General features: G+C 42.4%; 1 protein-coding gene across 1 annotated transcript in view; it reads left to right on the top strand.

Moving 5' to 3' along the window:
• The window catches only part of JAZF1 (JAZF zinc finger 1), a 155,311-nt gene that overhangs the window by 86,828 nt on the left and 46,510 nt on the right, over positions 1 to 21,973 (top strand). The window contains exon 3 of the mRNA XM_007466123.1: positions 17,012 to 17,208. Coding sequence (XP_007466185.1) covers positions 17,012 to 17,208 — 197 coding nt within the window. The remainder of the gene's footprint in view (positions 1 to 17,011; positions 17,209 to 21,973) is intronic.

Raw genomic sequence — 21,973 nt, 5'->3', positions numbered from 1 at the left:
TGCATAAATGTGGCGGAAGTCGGCTGTATGTAAATTCAGCACTGTGGTTGCGAACACTACCTAGGACAATCAGAAGCAAGGGTGGGGAGAATGGGAGCTTCATTTTGGCATCCTCCAGTCTTTTCCCCATTTTAATAGGCAACACTGGCATTCTGTTTGCATGCTTCTTGCATTTTAATCCCCAGAATTCCTCTCTCTCCAATTCTGCGTTGTGCGTTTTAGGGCCACTTGCGCTGTGAGTAGTCACCAAAGCCCCATTGTAAATTATATAGAGGAAAAAGTTGGAAATCTTTTAATGGGCTTTTCAGAACTCTAAATTTCAAGGTTTGTGTTTTAAGTTTAAACTTAACCTTAGCAGGCTCCTTTATCGCCTTGCTCGTACCTTTCTCATTACCCCCTCTCCTTCCTCCCTCTGTGCATCACCCACCTCCATCTACAGGGGTGGGTGGGAACTTCCCTTTTGAAGTCAGTGGGTGCTCCAGACACTAGGATAAAGAGCATGGGGTAGACTGGCCCAAGATCTTTCTCACCAAAGGAAAAGAGAGTTTGGTCTCAGATCTTACCAAAGTGAAACGCCTTACTGTAAAGGCATTGTGAGCGAACTTTTCATTCCCAATGAGGAAAAGAATTAGACTTTTTCTCTGGATAACTTTGGTTACACAGTAAGAAATACAGGATCAGATAAATTCATGAAGACTTCCCCCAGGCAACTGAAAGGGGAGGTTTAAGTGAAAATCATCGTGAAGTACCCTTCGCAGCAGGGAGCTGCATCAGAGCTTTTATTCCAACAAGTTGTTGGGATCTCATTATTAAGGGAGTTTGTGGACAGTTTGCAATTAAATTTGAACCACTTCCTGCACGTTGCATCAAAGCCACGGGATGCTGTGTCTTGGGCTGACATTTTTCTGCACATAGTGTACGCGGCTCTGAGCTGGAGGGCATAAATGCCATACCTTTCAAAGGGAAGATGTCTTTGCACCAAACAGTCATGTAAACAGTAAATACATGTACTTTTTTTTATCATAAAAGGTGGATCTTCAACCTTAAGCAAAATATTTGTTCCCCAAATGCTTATCTAAAGTGTAAGAGGAGAAATAAATTATTAAGCCTGAAAAAAGTATAAGAACTCCATTTTTCAGTGATTTTGGGGGCTCCTCTTCCTCCTGCTGGCTAAAATGTAGGCATTCTCCACCACCACCCCCAGTTTCTCTTCTCAACCCTTGTCCCTGCTGTCCCTCCCTGCGTGCTCTCCTGCTTTCCTCTCTGGGTTGATGACTCCCAAGTCTAGGTTGCTTACCTGTTTGTTTATCCCCCTTGGATGTCCCACCACCATTTCAAACCCAGCATATCCAGAACTGAACTTTTATCATCTATAACAGCACCGTCCAACAGAACTTTCTGTGCTGATGGAAACGTTCCATTTCCATGCTATCCAATATGGTTGCCACTAGCCACATGTGGCTATTTCGGTTTAAATTAATTAAAATTAAATAAAATCAAAAATTCAGTTTCTCAGTCACACTAGCTACATTTCAAGTGCACAGTAGCCTCACAGGCTAATGGCTGTTGGATTGGGCATCACAGATCTTGAGCGTTTTTGCTTATATCTTTCCCACAGCATTTTATTAGCTGTGGGTTCTTGGGCAAACTACCTGATGTCTCTGAGACTCAATTTTGTCATCTGTAAAATGGGACTGATAATAAGCCCTGATGAGGTGGTTGTGAGGATTCAGTAAGGTAATAGTTAGAAGACACGTAGCTTAGTACATACTGAAAAGGCTTTTTTTAAATTGTAAATCCTTTTCCCTTCTCCAGTATTAACTTCCAGATATCCACCTGAAGCTTAGATGATGTGAACTCACCAGAGCCATTATGGCTCAGTTTGCACTTTGTAGGAACACCTAAAAGCACTCTGGGTTTAAGCTGTAGACCTTTAGGGTTTGGTTATTGGAAAGGTTCTGAGCGATTCTCTGCAGGCGGGTTAATACAAGAGGGCTCTGCAGGATCTAACAAGATTCTCCTAGGTTGCTGGGAAGTATACAGTATTTTAGTTAGGACATTAGCCTTGTTTCCCAGGGCATAATAGCAGGAGAAAAATCCCCAGGAGACTAGCATGTGTGGGAATGTTTAGAGAGAACCCGTTTGCTTCGGTGAACACCAGAGGGGTGGGGGGCAGTTCGGTTTTTGAGCGTGAACCTGACGAACGACTCCCTGGGCATCAGAAATGGCCTGGGCCTTGGGTGCAGAGGTGTCCAGGGCCTTCTGGGAGAGCAGGGCCTCAGTCCTCACATAGGAAGCCCTCTGCCGTGGACCAGTCCTGCACACTCATCAAGCTTAAAAGGGGGGTTGTGTGGTTTATATCCTGGCTGCAGTCCATTAAAGCTTTAATTACATTAATTAGGGATTTGGAATAAACAGGTTGGTCAGCCTGAAATGGAGGCCTGTGCTCTCTGTGAAGAAAAGCTTCGCTAAATAAACCAGCAGGATAAACAGGATTTGGGGGGCACATGTATTTCTGGGAACCAGCTGGTGCTAAGGATTAGTGCACGCTTTTGGCATGCAAATAAAGACTGCTCATTGTCAATCCACTGAAGGAATGGAAGCCCCTCCAAGAAACACTTCATTAGCAGTTAAATACAGCGACATTCTTGAACATTTTAAACACGTACCCACACACATACCCTGAATTTTTTTTTTCAAAATAACCTGTAAAGTCCCTGTTTGGGATGGAACATGTCGGGGAAAGGTGATTAGGGGATCTTGTAAAATACAAATTAATTTTGAAGCAGTACTGACTAGTAATTTTGTATTATTCCCTTTTCCCCCCAAATTTAAAGGACCCCGGCAGTACCATTATGATATTCAAAGCAGTGCACCATTCAACACTATAATGGGTCCCCCATAGCTGAGAGTTGGGAGCCATTGGCTCAGACCTTCCATATTAATAAACCTTTGATGTGTCATTCAACAGTATATACTCTGTATAATAGTGCTCAAATTTTGCAGACATTATAGTTTAGCTGTGTCTATGTCAGAGGGAGACCCTGCAGTTATGCCACTAACCATCTTACTCAATTTTGAATCTTCATTAGGTATTTCCCAGGGACTATGTTGAAAATTTTTTTTTCTCTCTTCTCTCTTGCCTTCTCCCTTATTCTTCTGCCATTTATTTTATCCCTGTATATTTTTCAAGTGATCAGATGAACACAGGATGATAAGAAATATGTGAAGGATAATAATCATGGCCTAAAAAGGGAAGAGGGGAGAAAGTTTAACCAAGATGCAAAATGTTGGTAACATGGCAGTTCATCACACTAACCTCTCTAGTTTTGTGTGTTTTGGGAATTATCTCTAATAAAAAATTTAAATAATCACCATCCTCAACCCCTTCGTCCTCTTCACCCCCAGCATTTACTCACAGTTTATAGCTTGTCAGGTGTCTTTAGCATTCACAAACTCCTTGGGTTAAGTCAAGCAGGACGAAGACACATGATTTTTAAAAAAATGATTATTCAGTCCTCAAATGTGTGTGTACTTACCTGAAGAATCCAATACCTAAATGCATTTATCAGGTGCAAACCTCCTGGAAAACAGGGAACACCAAACACTTTAGTCCAGAAGCAGCGTAGCTGAACTCTTGCAACAAAAAAAGAAAAATCACTTGGAAAAATAATCAGCTTCCAAGGCCCATGAAACTTGAGGTCTGTAAGCTTGTGACGCCCACAGGCATATACTTTGTAAAGGCACAACCCGTGTATAGAGCTGACTTTGCCCCCCAAAATAGTTTCACTGCCTAAGTGGATTAATCCATTTAAGAAGAAAATGCTGGGCTTCCGTGGTGGCGCAGTGGTTGAGAGTCCGCCTGCCGATGCAGGGGACACGGGTTCGTGCCCTGGTCCGGGAAGATCCCCCATGCCGCGGAGCGGCTGGGCCCATGAGCCATGGCCGCTGAACCTGCGCATCCGGAGCCTGTGTTCCGCAGCGGGAGAGGCCACAACAGTGAGAGGCCCGTGAACCGCACAAAAAAAAAAGAAGAAGAAAATGCTGCTGTCTCCACCCTGTTCCCAAACAATGCTCTTCTGACTGCTACTCTGTATATAAGTGAGTCACATATACACAAAAATAAATTTGAATGAGGAGTTGGCCCTGTTAATTGTATTCATGAATGCATGCAGTTATCTGAATGTGTGCTGAATATCCTTGCCTCACTTGGGGACTGTTCTCATCTTGGACAAAGTCAACTTTCTCTCTCAGCTATTAAGTGTATTGTCTGCCATCGTTGCTCCCTGATTCTCTGAGGATGGATAATGCATGTACCAACTGAGTTAGAATATGCCTCGGGTGGGATATTAGTTGAAATATTAGTAGAAATATCAGCGGATATTGGGGGAAATGTGTAAGTCAGAGATGGCACAAACTTTCAACTTACGCGTCACCTTAATCAGTGGATAGTGGCAACCTAGGGCTGGTGAAAAGGAAGATTCTAAGGCTGAATCCATAAGCAGCACAGGGAAAAGGGCTGGGATGGAGTTGCAATGGCTCTCATGGGCCGAGTGGATCATAAGCGGCACTGGAGACACTGTGCGTGCCATCCCTGGCATAAACAAACCCTACCTGTGTGAGATCTCCTCTGACATTGAGAGTCCTCTTCCATCTCACAAGCTTCCTCTCCTCTTTCTCAACCCAAAGTCTCCTTAGCCAGAGTCCTCCAGTTCACCCCATCCCCTGGTTCTAGATTCACTCCAAGTCACTTGTCTTAACTAAATGTTGACTGTCACCCAGCCCACTTGGTCAGAAGAACCGACCTAAGTGGATTGGTCATGGCAGCATCAGAGAAGTGCTTTTCTTTGGAAACAGAGACTTTTGACCCCAGACTTAGATTTCTGTCTAAGTCCATCTTAGGTAGACTGGACTGCATAGGTTCCCCACACAAATGACCTCTTACATAAGAATTATCCAGTCAGATGGCCGTTACATTTTTGACATGATTCCTGGGTGAGAGTCAGGGGCATAGGGCCAACACCATGGAAATAGCAAGAGTCTGAGCAGCCTCCTGACATATGTGCAGTATTATGCTGAGCCAAGTGCTTTTCATGCTTTTATCTAGCGAGATCTTGACAATAACCCTCATGAGGTAGGTGTTAGGGTTACCTCTGTTTTATAAATGAGGATCCCAAGACAAGAGAGGGTAAGTAATTTGCCTAAGCTTGAATACCTAAATCAGGAGTTTGCCCCCAGAAGCTAGACTTTCAACCAAGCTGTGTTCACAGCTGTTAATGATACTGGAACTAAAACTCCGGAGACCTAAATCCAATTTTTTTTTCTTTAGTTTTTAAACTTTTCCCAGCTTATGAGGAGAATTATGCATCATCTCATTAGCAGTTTACATGGAAACCTCAAATAACTCAGTTAATTTACTTCCAGAGGAGGCAAAACAAGGAAACTCGAAAGCTATTTGTAGTTTTGTACCACAAAACCTCATAAAATACAGCTTCTTTGTTTTGTTCATTGGTTTTTACACGGATGTCAAATTAGCAATGAAAACCATGTGTAAGAAATAGCCATAGTTATTTCCAATTCGATGAAAGTAGAAAAGGAACGGAAAGGATGATAGAGAGTTGCCAACAGAGGGATATTCCAGTTGGCCGTCAAACCAGAGATTTGTGGGCTTCGTTTTCAGAAGTGGTTTTTATTCTTGGCATTGACGATGAAAGAGACCACAGTTTACTCTATTTGGGCTAAAGTAAATCAAAATTAATTGCTTCACTGATAATTTACGCTGACCTGTGGCTTTAAGTAGTGATTGCTGGAACCTGAACCAGAGATTTCATTAAGGTAGATTAACTATATTATTCCTTCATTGTGAGAAAATACCCAGTATTTATTGGGAATATACAAAATAATGGTATTCAGGGATGGGATTTTGTTCATTACTGCAGTTACTTAGCCTCCATGCATGAATTTCATTTGAGTGCTAAAATTCCGGGAAAGAGATTATCGGTTTTAAAAAAAAAAGTAATTCTTAAGTACTCTTCACAGACAGCTACTAGTCTTTGAATGATGCTGTTCATAAGGGTGTTTCTGTTGGCCTGCAGTCTCCAAGTTGCCTAGGGTGTGTGGGGCCCAGGAGCAGGGGCATCCAGCACCCACCGCCCCTGTGTGTTCTTCCTCCAAGCTCTAGGAAAGGAGAAGCCCCTGGGCTTCTTGATGGAAAGAAGCTCATGTATTTGGCTTCTTTCAGTTTGCAGCATATTGCAAATGATTCCTCCTAAATTTAATAGTTCCATTTTAGTCAACATTCCTTGAAACTGAATTTTTAGCAATGGCCATGATAGAAAATAAAGTTGGATATTTTTAATAACTTGTATCTAGAGAATAATTATAAGCAACATATTATTATAAACAGTATATTACAATGTACATATGATGTGATTACAAAATAATAAAATTAAATTTTATATTGTAGCTTCTCTGCATCTCAAAAAAATTTAAGTACATTTATTCTTCCCTTGTTCTACTGTTATCATAATCTCAGAATAAAGGACAGTCTTTCTCATGAAAGGATTATTTTATTCCAAGATTATGTCCTTTCTATATTTTATGTTACAATGGCTTTTTCTCTTTAATGAGAGGCTGGTGATGGTAGATGGTACTTAGATAAGGTGTACCACTTGGCAATAGAAATGGGCAACCGAGTGTTAGTTATTAAATAAGTTTATTTATTTATTTACTTATTTTTGGCTGAGTTGGGTCGTTGCTGCGCACGGGCTTTCTCTAGTTGTGGCGAGCGGGGGCTACTCTTCATTGCGGTGCGCGGGCTTCTCATTGTGGTGGCTTCTCTTGTTGCGGGGCATGGGCTCAGTAGTTGTGGCACATGGTCTTAGTTGCTCCACAGCATGTGGGATCTTCCCGGACCAGGGCTCGACCCGTGTCCCCTGCATTGGCAGGCGGATTCTTAACCACTGCGCCACCAGGGAGGTCCCTAAATAAATATTTTTTAAAGTTTTAGAATACTCAAGCTATACTATAGCTGCCCTTTAAAAAAAAAAAAAAGAAATATAGTTGTCAAGAGAGTAGTTAAGAGGAAGATCACCTCTTCTCTTTTTTTCTTATGTCCTCCTCTTTTCTCCTCTCCCTGTCCCCCAAAATAAAGTGAACTCTTAATAAACTAGCTACAATGTCTGATATGAAATTGGCTTGCCCTGGTGTTAATTTCTTTTGTGCAAATTAGACGGGAACTACTCCTCAAAGTCTAGGAACTATATCCTCCTGTATGTATCACATGTGAACCTAGTAAAGAAAAGGGAGGAAGAAAAAAGGTGTCTCACTTAATGCAGTAAATCTGTTGGTTTTGGTTTGGTACCCAAGAACAAAATCTGATTCATTGGTGGTGCTTCACAAATTATGCCCACAACCCATGTGAATATCAGATGAAAATCTCACACACACAAACCCCTCACAAGTTAAGTGCCAAACTGATCTGATCAGATGGTGCGGGTTTTTTCCTGGTGCTTCTTTTAGTTTTATTATTTTGCATTAAATTTTTAACAGCAGCATATTAAAAGAGGCTCTGAGTTTTGGTGACACTGTGAAAAATTTTATGAAGCTTCAAAATCCACCCCATAGGCCTCAGATTGTGAAGGCAAAAATAGCTCTGGGATGAGAAATGAAACATATGATTGTTCAAAACATTACTAGAAACTTTCTGAAATTAATGTTACTTGGGAGTCCAAATTGTCTTTTGTCTTTGAAAAGAAGAGCATTCGTTAAGTCCCCTGATCACCAGGAAAGGCCCTTCTCTTAAGGAAGGGGCGCAGACAAGCAGTCACTCCACTTGCTGCCAGCAGGTCATGTTTCACTGGCCAGCTGTTCTAACCAAACACCCCTCAACCTCACTGTGGCTTTAAGTTGCTAAAATGAGAGGAGCCACCCCATGAATTTATTAGCAGATGTGTGTTCTGAAAGCCATCATTACTTTGAGACCTAGAACAGCCAGGTCCTCTGACATGTGGACCACACATGATGAAATGTGCCATTATTCCCATAGCCTCTATTCGAATGTCTTACGGATCATTCTGCTTCCTTACTGGCTTTCCGTCCATCCTTGTCCTGGATTGTGCGTCGTAGTAGTTGGAGAAAGGGAAAATCCCTAAGGTACTCTCCACTGGAAAGATCGATGGTTGTCCTTGTCAGGTCAGAGATCCCACTGTCCGGAGCGATGAGTTAGCAGATTTGCGAGTACTTAGAATTGTGGTCTATCTGCCAGCTCCTAGCAGCTTTCCTTAAAAGCTTTCTTGGTTTCACAAACTGGTTTTCACCAAAACATGGCAATGCCCAAAGGGCCATTGAAAAGGCAGATCAAAGCTTTTGAGCTTGAAATGAAGCATTTGGAGGTGGTGCTTTGTACAGAGGTCTGGTTGTGGACCACATCTGAGCCTTGTGCGACTTTATGAATCTGCCAAGTAGAGGGCAGCCTGTAACGGCATAGAAAAACATCTTTCCATCAAGTAGCTGTGCTCCCGTTGCCTGTCCTGCTAGAAAGGCCTTCTACAATTGGCTTCTTCTCAAGAAATCAAGGCAGAGAAGTAAGAAGAGGAAGTGTGTGGGTTTAGAGATGCTCCACCTCCCAGCACGTTGTCCTTAAGGAGAGGAACCATCTGTTTGTATTCCAGTTACTGTAACCACCTTTTTCAAATTTGCCTGTGATTGAAGCAGTAATTTAATCAATCAATGCATGCAGAATCAGTGAAGGTGGCTTGTTGCTTTCAGAATCAGCAGAACTTACGATGGCAATACTCATCCTAATACTTAGTAGTTCAGCTCAGAAGTAACCAAACTGCGACATTAAGCGTCAGAATGAAAGATTTGTGAGTTAGGATTTCCAGAACAAGAGTCGTTCACATGACGTGTCAAACACCGAGTGCCAGGCCCTATTCCAAGTGCTTTACATGTATTAATTCACTTCATCTTCACAACTCTGTAAGATAGCCCTTATTATTTTCACCATTTATAGGTAAGAAAACTGAGGCACAGAGAGGTTAGGTAATGTGCCCAAGGTCACATAGCTGGAGAATATAGAGGAGAAATTAGCATCTAAACAGTCTGCCTGCAAAGCCCACCTCTTAACTGCTACACTAATATTTTCAAACAGCAGGCCGTGACCTATTAGTAGGTCAAGAAATTAGTGTGGTGGTCATGACCAGGAAATTTTGTTAAAATCAAATAGAATAGAAAAATATCAGAGTATATCACAGGTAGTAAGGATTGTTTCCAGAAATTTTTGTTTCAGATGTTTACATAACAATTCTTTGTCTTTGTGCCCAGATATGTTTCACAAGTCATAGTTCTTCTAATTTCAGAAAGACAATATGGTGCAAATACTGCCTATTACAAAACTCTCCTTACAGGGTCCAGGGCAGCCCCCTGTAATCAAACACACTGATGTTTGTGCAGTGAAGCATATAAATATTCACACTAAATACAATAAATAAAGTGTGTAAATAGCCTTTAAGTAGTTCATGGCAGGGTTGGTCCCCCCGTGAGTTTTGCTGTCAAACATAAGAAACTTTCCAATTTTCAGAGCTCTAGAGATTTCAAAATTGCGGATTGTGGACCTAATTATACATATGTGTGTACAGGCTTTCTTATAATGGATTGAGGTCAAAAAAGTTTGGGAAACATGGCCTGCGGGAATCATTGACTGTTGGAGCTGGGAAGGAACATAGGGGTGATATATTTCTTATACCCATAAAACCAAAACTCCTCGGTTTTAACAAGTAGAAAAACCAGGGCCAGACCGGGGGTTGGGGGGAGCATTGGGACTTCCAGAGGCCACCCACTTCTTCTCCCCAAAACGAGCCTCCTGACACACAGCTCCGGCCTCTGGACTACACGGCCTCTTCAGAGTCTTATAATAACAACCAAACCACACCATGCATCTCAGAGTTTGGATTCTTGTCAGGTTTTTCTGAGAGAGGCTCGAGTTTCTAGTGGTCACTTGCATCACTGGGTTCTCCAGAGCGGGCGGAAGCCAAGTGGTTTTGCCCCAGCAGGACACTTGGGCTCAGGTGTTTGGCCGGAGAGTGAGGTGCAGGGTGGGCTCTGTCCGGGCTCCAGACAACTCTGTAAATTTTCTGAGTTTGTGGTTGAAACTGGTCTCCATGGACCAGCAATTTGACATTTTCCCCCTGTGGTGTTATAGTCATGTTTCCACGTTTAATATGTCAGACTGAATGAACATTGTGGTCTAAGGATTTAAAAGATTTATAATGGAGTCTTGAAAATTTACTTAAGGAATATGTACTTCCCCAAGCAATAACAAATTTTACTATAAATGACCATATTAAATTAAAGTAACTTGGGCGTTTCTGATTTGTAGGAAGGTTAAAATTAATCTTATGGCAGTTTCAGTTTCAAAATGAAAACATGACTTTGCCTGACCACAGATTTGCAGGCTGTTAGTCAACAGTGAATGAACCCTCAAGTGGCTATTTTTTTATTTAAGAAATACCCAGTTCACTCTATGTGTAGAAAAGCAATGCTAGAAGGAAAATACCCTGAAAAATCAACCATAGTTGTATCTGCAAACTTCAAAGGTTCTGGTAAAAACATTTTTCATAAGCTGAGTGGTGAGTACATGGATTGTCATTTTATTCTTCTTTAAACTGTCCTTGTAAATATGTACCCTCAATTGTGTGTGTATTACCAGATTTTTTAAAATGTTTTTAAGCACAAATCACAAATCCATAAAAACTTTTCCATAAGTGTTCTTTAATGAGAAGTCTTATTTTTATACTTTTAAAAAAGGAAAAGAAGGCTTCCTTATCCATCCTTCATCCCTTCCCCGATTAGCTCCTTTAGTGAATAGGCAAGGAGCCTGGTTCAATTGCTTTCTTTCCATATTAAAAAAATAATAATAATAACTACAGGTATACTGGTAAATGTTTAACGGCTGACTCTTGGGGTGGGGAGAAAACCCTGATTTGTAATATTTGCCAGTTTCCATGGTTTAAATACTCCCATCATGGCCAATTTCAAGCAACCAACATTACATTGCTGAACAGAGTTGGGAAGAAATGTGCAGTAGCATACAGCATCATATAGTATTCTACCAAACAGATATGACATTATTAAGGTAAATAACCTAAATAGCATAGATAATAGTAAAATGAAAGAAAATGATAAGAACTGATAAACCTTGTGTATTGTTACCTTTATTTCTTTTTAATTTTTTTTAAATTTTTTGCGGTACACGGGCCTCTCCCTGTTGTGGCCTCTCCTGTTGCGGAGCACAGGCCCCGGACGCACAGGCTCAGCGGCCATGGCTCACGGGCCCAGCCGCTCCGCGGCATGTGGGATCTTCCCGGACCGGGGCACGAACCCATGTCCCCTGCATCGGCAGGCAGACTGTCAACCACTGCACCACCAGGGAAGCCCTGTTACCTTTATTTTTAATATGCTGGGTTTAATTTTAAGTTCACATAATTTATTTTTTATTTATTTATTAATTTTTATTTTATATTGGAATTTAGTTGATTAACGATGTTGTGTTAGTTTCAGGTGTACAGCAGAGTGATTCAGTTTTACATATACATGTATCCTTTTTCAAGTTCTTTTTCCATTTAGGTTATTACAAAGTATTGAGCAGAGTTCCCTGTGCTATACAGTAGGTCCTTGTTGGTTATTTTATTTTATTTTTTTAACTTTTTATTTTACATTGGAGTATAGCCAATTAACAATATCGTGATAGTTTCAGGTGCACAACAAAGTGACTCAGCCATACATATACACCTATCCATTCTCCCCCAAACTCCCCTTCCATCCAGGCTGCCACAGAGCATTGAGCAGAGTTCCCTGTGCTATGCAGTAGGTCCTTGTTGTTTATCCATTTAAAATATAACAGTGTGTACATGTGGATCCCAAACTCCCTAACTATCCCTTCCCCCCACCCTTCCCCCCTGGTAACCATAAGTTCATTCTCTAAGTCTTTGAGTCTGTTTCTGTTTTGTATCATTCTGTTTGTATCATTTCTTTTTAGATTCCACATATAAGGGATATCCTACGATTGTTATCTGTTTTAAATATAGCAGTGAGTACATGTCAATCCCAAACTCCCAGTCACATAATTTAATTTTTAATAATGGGTACATTTGACAACTGGCCTAAATCCCTAAAAATTTAATGATCAGCTCTCACAAGCCAGCATAAGCCCGCACCAGCACACGAGTACTCAGAATAGTTGCCATTGCAAAGCAGAAAGAATTCAGGGACGTGGGCACAGCGAGCCTTCCCTGCATCACAGCCCAGTGAGGCTACAAATCCAGGGCCCCCAGGAGCCAAGGGATCCCACATAGCAGAACTGGCAGAGACCCTGGGAGGATGAAGGCCCCTGCTCTTCCAGTTGCCCCACTTCCAACGTGCAAACCCCCGAGGGGTCTTCCTCTGCATTTCCTCAGGCCCTCAAGCTTCAGCTCCTTAACCCCTTTCAACTTAACCGTGACTCTCCAGCTAACAGAAGAAAGCTCAGGGGGGCTTCCCTGGTGGCGCAGTGGTTGAGAGTCCGCCTGCCGATGCAGGGGACGCGGGTTCGTGCCCCGGTCCGGGAGGATCCCACATGCCGCGGGGTGGCTGGGCCCGTGAGCCATGGCCGCTGAGCCTGCGCGTCCGGAGCCTGTGCTCCGCAACGGGAGAGGCCACAACAGTGAGAGGCCCGCGTACCGCAAAAAAATAAAATAAAATAAAAAGAAAGCTCAGGGTTCTTTGCTGTGCCAGTGGCAGAGCAGGAGCGTTCAACAGGGTCCCAAGGCTGACTTCTCAGATGCCAGCTCTGTCACCAGCCAGCAAAGTGACCTTGAACTGCCCCCTTCACCTCATTTCCCAGTTACTGTGAAAAATGAGGGGGTTGGATGAGGTGACCTGTCTCATCCAGGTTCCTCGCTGCTCTAAAACCCCACGTTGGCTGCGATTACTGAGGGCTTCAGAGAAGATCACGAGTCATGTCAAAATCCATTGAGAAAAACTCATCAGACCACAGAGTGGTGTGGCTTCCCAAGCCTGAACTCCCTCTCATCTGGCAATACAGGGGAAACATTTCTAATCCTGATGAAAGAAAGATCTGGGCTCTGGTCCTTCAAGGATATGTCGAAGTGCAGCTGCCCTTGAAGGTGGAAAATGCTCAGAGCCAACTTAAGTCCAGTTCTTGGCTGCAGTCACAGCTTTTATTTATTCTGCCTCATCAGGTTCTTTATAAACTTGTGTCCCTAGGTGATTCTTTGCCATTGGGAATCCACCCATCTTTTGACAAACAACTGTATTGATGGAACATTGCTTGAAAACTTTAAGGTTTAAACAAGTCTCCAAAAAATAGGTAAAGTCATGGGTGATAAGTGAAAGAGGAACAGTGCAACACTGCCAAGGGAGAAACTGGTGAATTTTATCCAGCGCTCCAAAGGCGTTTTTATGCCCATGCGTGTGTGTGCGTTGTCACCAGGAATAAATTCTGCAGCTGTGTTTCTTGGTATGGCAAGCTTGCCTTGATTTATGGGTATAGCTGCAAGTTCATAACCACCAATCCAAGGGAGAAGGAGGGAGAGTGGAGGGAGAGAAGGGTTGGCAGAAGTGTTTTATGAGTTTCATGTTTAATGCTTTTAACATGGTGCCTCGTTCTCGCTTCTAGAAAGCACTTAGCAGATACAAGCCAAAAATAGATGTGGTCCATAGCCAACCAAATCCATGAGGGGGTGAAGGTGAGGGATATGTGTGTGCACATTGTCGTGGTTGTTTTTATCTCTGAGCTGTAGGAGGGTATTTATTTTACAACTGTGAGCTGTGATACTTTTATACTTTTTAACCAGAGTAAGAGAAGACACTGCAAAGCCTGCAAAGCTCGCTAGCTCGCTCTCTCTCTCTGGCAGGAGTTTCTTTCTGGCACTCTCTATGCACTCTCTGGGCTGATTCCTGGTCAGCTATTCCACATCCCATCCTACTACACATGAGGCATGAACCAGGTGCTTTCAGAGCCACAGACATGCAGTGCATCCTCAAGAAACTTGGAGTAAGGTAGATGGAATATACAGATGAAACCACATTTATGAAGCTTTCTATAATAATAACAGCCACTTCCTACATGACAGGCACTGCTGCCTCGTTTAATCTTCACAACAGTCCTCTGAAGTCATCACTATTATTGCCTTGTCCACCAGCAGGTGACCTTCCTCCACCATGAATATTCAGACTCACAAGAGGACCAGAGGCCGCCATGGGCGCTGGGTCTTTTCAGAGAGATAAAAGGCAGAGCCACAGCCTGTCAGCAGGGCCGCATCACACCTTCTGTGCAGTTCTTACTGGTACACATAGCAGTCTATCCAGATGCAGATACAAGATGCCCCTCGGGCAAAGGTGGGAGCTGCCCTGGAATCAAAGCTCTTATAACACTCCCTGGGCACGCTCCCCAGTTCTCTGCAAGGGGCATGTCCAGGGGCCAGATCACGGCGCTCAGGAAGCCCAGAGCTCTGGCTTCCTAACAGGTGTGGACAGATGGTTTCTAGCTCCTCCCACTCCAGATGTCATTTACCAGTTGGGGGTCAGTCTTAATATAAGCAGTGTTGCCCAGTAGCATATTTGACTTACCGTCTTGGCAGGTTACCAGAGTTAACCAAAGATCAAAGTCTCTTATAGAAAGGGAAAAGAGGTATGTTAACCCTTTATCTACAATTATTAGTCCCATTTTTCAGAGAATAAAGCTGAGGCTTAGAGAGGTTCATCAACTTGCCTCGAGTCACATAGTAAGTAACACAGCCAGCATTTGAACTCTGGCCTGCCTGACTCCAAGTCCCATGCTGTTAACTAAGATGCAAGATGTAAATTTTTCATTCTGCTCCATAGCATATCTGTGTTGATTTTCCTATTTAAAAAACTAACTTAGGGCTTCCCTGGTGGTGCAGTGGTTAAGAATCCGCCTGCCAATGCAGGGGACACGGGTTCAAGCCCTCGTCCGGGAAGATCCCACATGCCATGGAGCGACTAAGCCCGTGCGCCGCAACCGCTGAGCCTGCGAGCCACAACTACTGAAACCCATGCTCCGCAACAAGAGAAGCCGCCGCAGTGACAAGCCCACGCACCACAACGAAGAGTAGCCCCCGCTCACTGCAACTAGAGAAAGCCCGCACGCAGCAACAAAGACCCAACACAGCCAAAAAGAAATAAATAAAATAAATAAATTGAAAACAAAAAAAACCCTAACTTGAATGACCTACACTGAGAAGAAGCAATATGTTTAGCCTGTGGTTTCACCCACTCCCTGGTGCACTGCATACCCCAGTTGAAGAAACTCAGCACTATGCCAGTTAGCAGTTGTACTTAGAATAATAAACGAAAGCACCAGTTCCTGCTCTTCTCTATAGTCCAGATTTTGAGTAGAGGTTTATGAGGAGGGAAAAAAGAAGTTTTAAGAGCAACAGAACCAACTTTACATCTGAAAATAAATGAGTACGTGGCTGCCGGGTGCAAACAATTCTGTTTTACATTGTCATTCCTTTCTTCTTTTTAAATCATCACCATCTTGTAGCTCAAAACCGAAGAGCTCAAGGCAAAACTTGTAGCTTTATTACAGTTTGGCTCAACATATAAAATCCAGTTTATGCATATAGATTATGTTGCAAAAGCCCTTTAAGAAATGTGCCAGCCATGTTCCAAGTGTAAAAGTAGACATTTTAAGACACTGTAACTCTATTGTAACATTTTTTCATTGGGTGTTTGAGCAACTCAAAGCTTTTACCAGGCATGAGAGCTATCTGCTGACTTACAAAATGCCGCAGCGTAATGAAGACAAATATAAAGGAATTTTGTAGGCAGAATGTGAAATGGCTTGGGTGAAATACCATGTTTAAGTGCAACGGAATTAGTTTACGATGCATTGTATTAAAATAGTCAAAACACAGTTGGTGAGAGGGTGGGGTATGGAGGGGAGTTGAGAGGTATGGTTATGGCCTGGTTCTTCGCTTAGGCAGTGGGCACAAGTGTATGTTGTTTTCACCTAAACATTTTCATATACTCTATTCACTAGGCTTTTCATCGCAGTTTTCAAAAATGCAGTTGACATTTGCTCTTTAGGTAGGAGATACCATTTCATAGATTGTTTTGAATCTCTTAGTACATGAATTTATGAAATGCCAGATTAAACAGTGAGAAAAGAACAAAGTTTGAACGTAACTAGCATAAGAGAAGTGTTGAAAGAATAACTTTGAAGTTTCCAAAGTGAAACTACCAAGAAAAGTCACCTTTCCCTTTATGAGTAATAAGATCACAACATGAGCAAATCTTTCTCCGTGATCTTCCTCCTGGTACAGTGCTTGTACCCTCTTATTGAATCTGCTTGGGCAGGTTTGTTCAGTCATTTGATAAATGTTTGCTAAGATGGACCTGGCAGCGTGCTAGCAAAGATGATAGGGACTCGGGTCCTTTCTTTTCAGCTAATGGCTGGGGAGACAAGACCTTCAACCAGCGAAGGAAGTGTTAAAAACCCAAATAATGATATGAGAATCCAGAGTACAAAAAAGAATCAAAGTTTTCATGAAGCCGTATATGTTCAGTGGCACAAACAATAAATACTACCAACCTACAGATGAAGGAAGTCCTCTGTAGCTGGGGGGTGGTTGGGGAACTTTGAGAGCAGGTGTACTTTCTGAGGGTCGAGAGGACCTTCCCAGAGAGGCAGTCTTGTAACTGAAGGCACTGTAGTGAGTACGGAGTCTGTGTGTATCCATTTCCTGCACAGAGGGTTTGCCCAGGGAAGAAAGGATCCTGACTTTGAGGAACTTTAAAACAAGGAGCTAGAAGATAATTTCATCATGTAGGGTAAGGGCAACTGTTGTGAGTTTTTGAAGTTGGGACCTGTGAGTAAGCCCCTTTCCCAGGGTGGAATGCCTGTCAAACTTGAGTTCACTGTCATAATCCTCCGGCTCTGTATATGGTCCTGATTACTCATAAATGGTCCCCTCCACTGTTGCTGCAGGTTCATGACAGACGCTGCCCGCCGAGAGCAGGAGTCCTTAAAGAAGAAGATTCAGCCGAAGCTCTCGCTGACCTTGTCCAGCTCCGTGTCTCGAGGGAATGTGTCCACGCCGCCTCGCCACAGCAGCGGAAGCCTTACTCCCCCCGTGACCCCGCCCATCACCCCCTCCTCTTCATTCCGCAGCAGCACTCCAACCGGTGAGTGGCTTGGCCCGTGCGGAGTGTGTGTGTGTGTGTGTGTGTGTGTGTGTGTGTGTGTGTGTGTGCGCGCGCGCGGTGTGCTGGGGGCCGGGGACAGATCATGATTCAGAGCCACCTCTTCTTTGACCCTTTACTGGTCCCTAGAGCGTTTGCTGAGATTCGTTCATCTATTTATTACGGAAGAAATATTTATAAATTATCATTTATAATATGCATGTGATAATGGCTTTATAGATACATTTTCAAGCCTTTACTATTTGTTATGTATGAAGTGATGCAGTGTCTTGGATTTGCTTCGGTCAAGTTGAGTAGTAGATCAAACAAGATGGATTATATGTTGTTTTTTGCCATGTGTTGATTCTTGTTGAAGCTGGGCGACGTGTACATAGGGGTTCATCATACCTTTCTCCCTATTTTTGCTTATTTAAGAAATTTTCCATGAGAGGATGATTAATTTTAAAAAAATTAGAGTGCCCGGCCCGAGCTATAGTAGTGAGCCCAAGGAGACCCCCTCCCTGCTCTTCCTGATGGACCGAGGCCTAGTGGAAGATGTTGGCATTTTAGGGGGCCAACGAGAACGCTCTTTCTTGCCTTCCCCTCCCAAATGGAAGCAATTGGAAAAATAAAACAAGACTCGGAGGTGAAGATTAAAATTGACTTTATTACTGCATAAGGCTAAACTGCAGAATAGAGCTAGCTAGCATCTGTAACAGCTGTCTTCCCTGAGTTGAACTTACTCCCAAACATTCCTTCTAAGCTTGCCTGCCTGGGAGCAGACCAGAGTGCGCCCAGGCCCTGAGCTGAACATGTGCAGAACCTTCTCCCAAGTAAGAGATCTGTTAAGTCAGCAGTGATAGAAGATGGTAGAAAGAGGCTGGAAAGGTCCCCTCCTCTTCTCTTTTGCATCTGAGCACAGGGAATATATTTCCCCTCACTCCCATAGGGGTATAGACAGGCATTCATCCAATAAATACACCAATAAATATAACATTGTAACCATAAACTCGCTATATGGAAGAACTCAGTGATAGGAGAGCATACAGAGAAGGGCTTGACAGGGTCAGGAAAGACTTCCCTGAAAGGTAAGCAGGGAAAGGGGGAAAGAAGGCGCATCCAGCCAGGCAGACAGCATTTTTCAAAGGCTCCATGATGGGGAGCCTGGCAGGTCCCAGGTACTGAAGGTCGGCCAGGTGGTGGAGTGTTTGTTAGATGAGGCCAAGGAGGTCTGCAGGGACCAGGGCACTTAGGGTGTCATCCTAAGAGCAAAAAGAAGCCACTTAGGATCACACCATCACTTCACTAGCATTTGACCATGGGTGAAAATGTTTATTTTTCTCTTACAGTTTATGTATTTCTCTTTTATCCATCTCCCATCAAAGGAGGTGACCGCAGTCATATTTCTCAGAGTGTGTTTCAGAATATAACTTTCACAAAATAGTAATTGGGAAAAGGGATTCCCTAATAAGCTTGGGGAAATGTTGGGTTAGACAAAGGTAAACTGGTTTCTTCAATACAGGGCTTTAATAGATACCTTGTTATTCTCCAAGAGGAGGGTTTAGAAAGCTTTCCAAATTTAGTCGCTTTGATTAGAGGACCTCTTTTTCTAGGGGCATCTCTGGGGGCTCATGGTTGGCAGATACCCTGTGTTCCATCAGGACTGGACATTTTGAAGACAGGATAGGTGCGCGAGGCAGACAGACTGAGTTCCTACCGAACTTCGCCCTTTACAAATCACTGATGATACCCGTTACTTAGGTTTCTGTGTGAGAGTTAAACGTGATAGATATGCATGCCTTAAACACTCAGTAAATGTTCGTCTCTGTGGTCCAGAGTCTTCAACTAGCTGCTTCAGGAAAAGAATCGGAGGTCATTCTATAGAGGATGAATTGGTTTCATTTGTGTTGGGCATTTGTCCCTTTCTTTAGATAGACCACCATGTTTCTCTTACATTTTATTCTGTGAAGATTTACTTTCCAGCATCTCTGTGTAACATTTACTGTGTAGATCTAAGGAATGCCATGATAGTGTAGTGTAATTCTTCAATTCTCTTTTCTGAGTATTTCTATGAATATTTATTCATATATAATGTGAATTGTGGGGGCAGTTTTATACCTGGCTGTGTTTTATACCTGACTTAATATGGATTGACTCATAGCCAGCACCAGATAACCATGACCCCCCCCAATTAATAATGGGAGCTTTAGAACCCCATGAAAATAAAGACATTTTAAAAGTGAGAGTTTATTATTTTTCATGTAAGAATGTTTGGAAGAAATGGAATCATTTCCTTTCCTTCCGACGTAAAGAAATCTTTCTGACACCTTGTCTATTTTAGCAATTTCCCACTGAGAGAATTAATATATGTTGTGGTAAAGATGTATCATTTTCAGTCTGTCAACATCATTGGTAAGTTATTTGCTGCTTGAATAACATTCCATGTAAACATCAAAAATTCGCAGGGGAAATGGTTTCTTAAACCCCTACCCTGTACCATTTTGACTGTATACATTTTTCAATGTTTGAAATGTTATTTTACCTGTAGTTAGAGAGATCAGCTTATTTTGCCTGACTAATGTGGTTTCAGTCACTTTCATTGCCAGGTTATAAGTAGTTTTCCATGTTCTACCTTCTAAATTCACTCTTCCAAGTTTCATATTCAGGATGCGTTCCTGGTGCAGAAGTAATAGTCATCTTGCAGAAAATTTCATTTATAAAGTATTCTTTAAAATATACTGTCTTAGTATGGTACTGGCACAAAAGCAGACATATAGATCAATGGAACAGGATAGAAAGCCCAGAGATAAACCCACACACATATGGTCACCTTATCTTTGACAAAGGGGGCAAGAATATACAGTGGAGAAAAGACAGCCTCTTCAGTAAGTGGTGCTGGGAAAACTGGACAGCTACATGTAAAACAATGAAATTAGATCACTCCCTAACACCATACACAGAAATAAACTCAGAATGGTTTAAAGACCTAAATGTAAGGCCAGACACTATCAAACTCTTAGAGGAAAACATAGGCAGAACACTCTGTGACATAAATCACAGCAAGATCCTTTTTGACCCACCTCCTAGAGTAATGGAAATAAAAACAAAAATAAACAAATGGGACCTGATGAAACTTAAAAGCTTTTGCACAGCAAAGGAAACCATAAACAAGACTAAAAGACAACCCTCAGAATGGGAGAAAATATTTGCAAATGAAGCAACTGACAAAGGATTGATCTCCAAAATATACAAGCAGTTCATGCAGCTCAATATCAAAAAAACAAACAACTCAATCCAAAAATGGGCAGAAGACCTAAATAGACATTTCTCCAAAGAAGACATACAGATTGCCAACAAACACATGAAAAGATGCTCAATGTCACTAATCATTAGAGAAATGCAAATCAAAACCACAAGGTATTACCTCACACCGGTCAGAATGGCCATCATCAAAAAATTTAGAAACAATAAATGCTGGAGAGGGTGTGGAGAAAAGGGAACCCTCCTGCACTGTTGGTAGGAATATAAATTGATACAGCCACTATGGAGAACAGTATGGAGGTTCCATAAAAAACTAAAGATAGAACTACCATATGACCCAGCAATCTTACTACTGGGCATATACCCTGAGAAAACCATAATTCAAAAAGATACATGTACCACAGTGTTCATTGCAGCACTATTTACAATAGCCGGGACACGGAAGCAACCTACATGTCCATCAACAAGTGAACGGATAAAGAAGATGTGGCACATATATACAATGGAATATTACTCAGCCATAAAAAGGAATGAAACAGTTATTTGTACTGAGGTGGATGGACCTAGAGTCTGTCATACAGAGTGAAGTAAGTCAGAAAGAGAAAAACAAATACCGTATGCTAATGCACATATATGGAATGTAAAAAAACGGTACCGATGAACCTAGTGACAGGGCAGGAATCAAGACGTAGACGTAGAGAACAGACTTGAGGATACAGGGCGGGAAGGGGAAGCTGGGATGAGGTGAGAGAGTGGCATGGACATATATACACTACCAAATGTGAAATAGATGGCTAGTGGGAAGCTGCTGCATAGCACAGGGAGATCAGCTTGTTGCTTTGTGACAATCTAGAGGGGCGAGATAGGGAAGGTGAGAGGGAGACTCAAGAGGGAGAGGATATGGAGATACATGTATACATATAGCTGATTCACCTTGTTGTACAGCAGAAACTAACACAACACTGTAAAGCAAGTATACTCCAATAGGGACTTCCTGGTGGCGCAGTGGTTAAAAATCTGCCTGCCAGTTCAGGGGACACAGGATTGATCCCTGGTCTGGGAAGATCCCACATGCTGCAGAGCAGCTAAGCCCATACATCACAACTACTGAGTTCACGCACCACAACTACTGACCTCGCGCACCACAACTACTGAAGCCCACGTGCCTAGAGCCTGTGCTCTGCAACAAGAGAAGCCACTGCAATGAGGAGTCCGTGCACCACAACAAAGAGTAGCCCCTGCTCGCCACAACTAGAGAAGGCCCGCGTGCACCAATGGAAGACCCAACGCAGCCAAAAAATAAATTTAAAATTTTTTTAAAAATTATATTCTAATAAAGATATATATAAAAAATATATATATACTCTCTTGACTAGACAGAATTAGATCTCAGTTTCATCCTAGAGTTTCAAGTATGTTTTAAGGATTCTGGAACTAAGATTTATTTTGCAATTTCTAAACCCTAGGGGAATCTTCTTTTCTCATTTTTTTCATTTCCTACCCTCAT

Source organism: Lipotes vexillifer, unplaced genomic scaffold (genome assembly GCF_000442215.2).
Source record: "Lipotes vexillifer unplaced genomic scaffold, Lipotes_vexillifer_v1.1 scaffold150, whole genome shotgun sequence".
NCBI lineage: Eukaryota > Metazoa > Chordata > Mammalia > Artiodactyla > Lipotidae > Lipotes > Lipotes vexillifer.
This window is presented reverse-complemented; position numbering and strand designations above follow the sequence as displayed.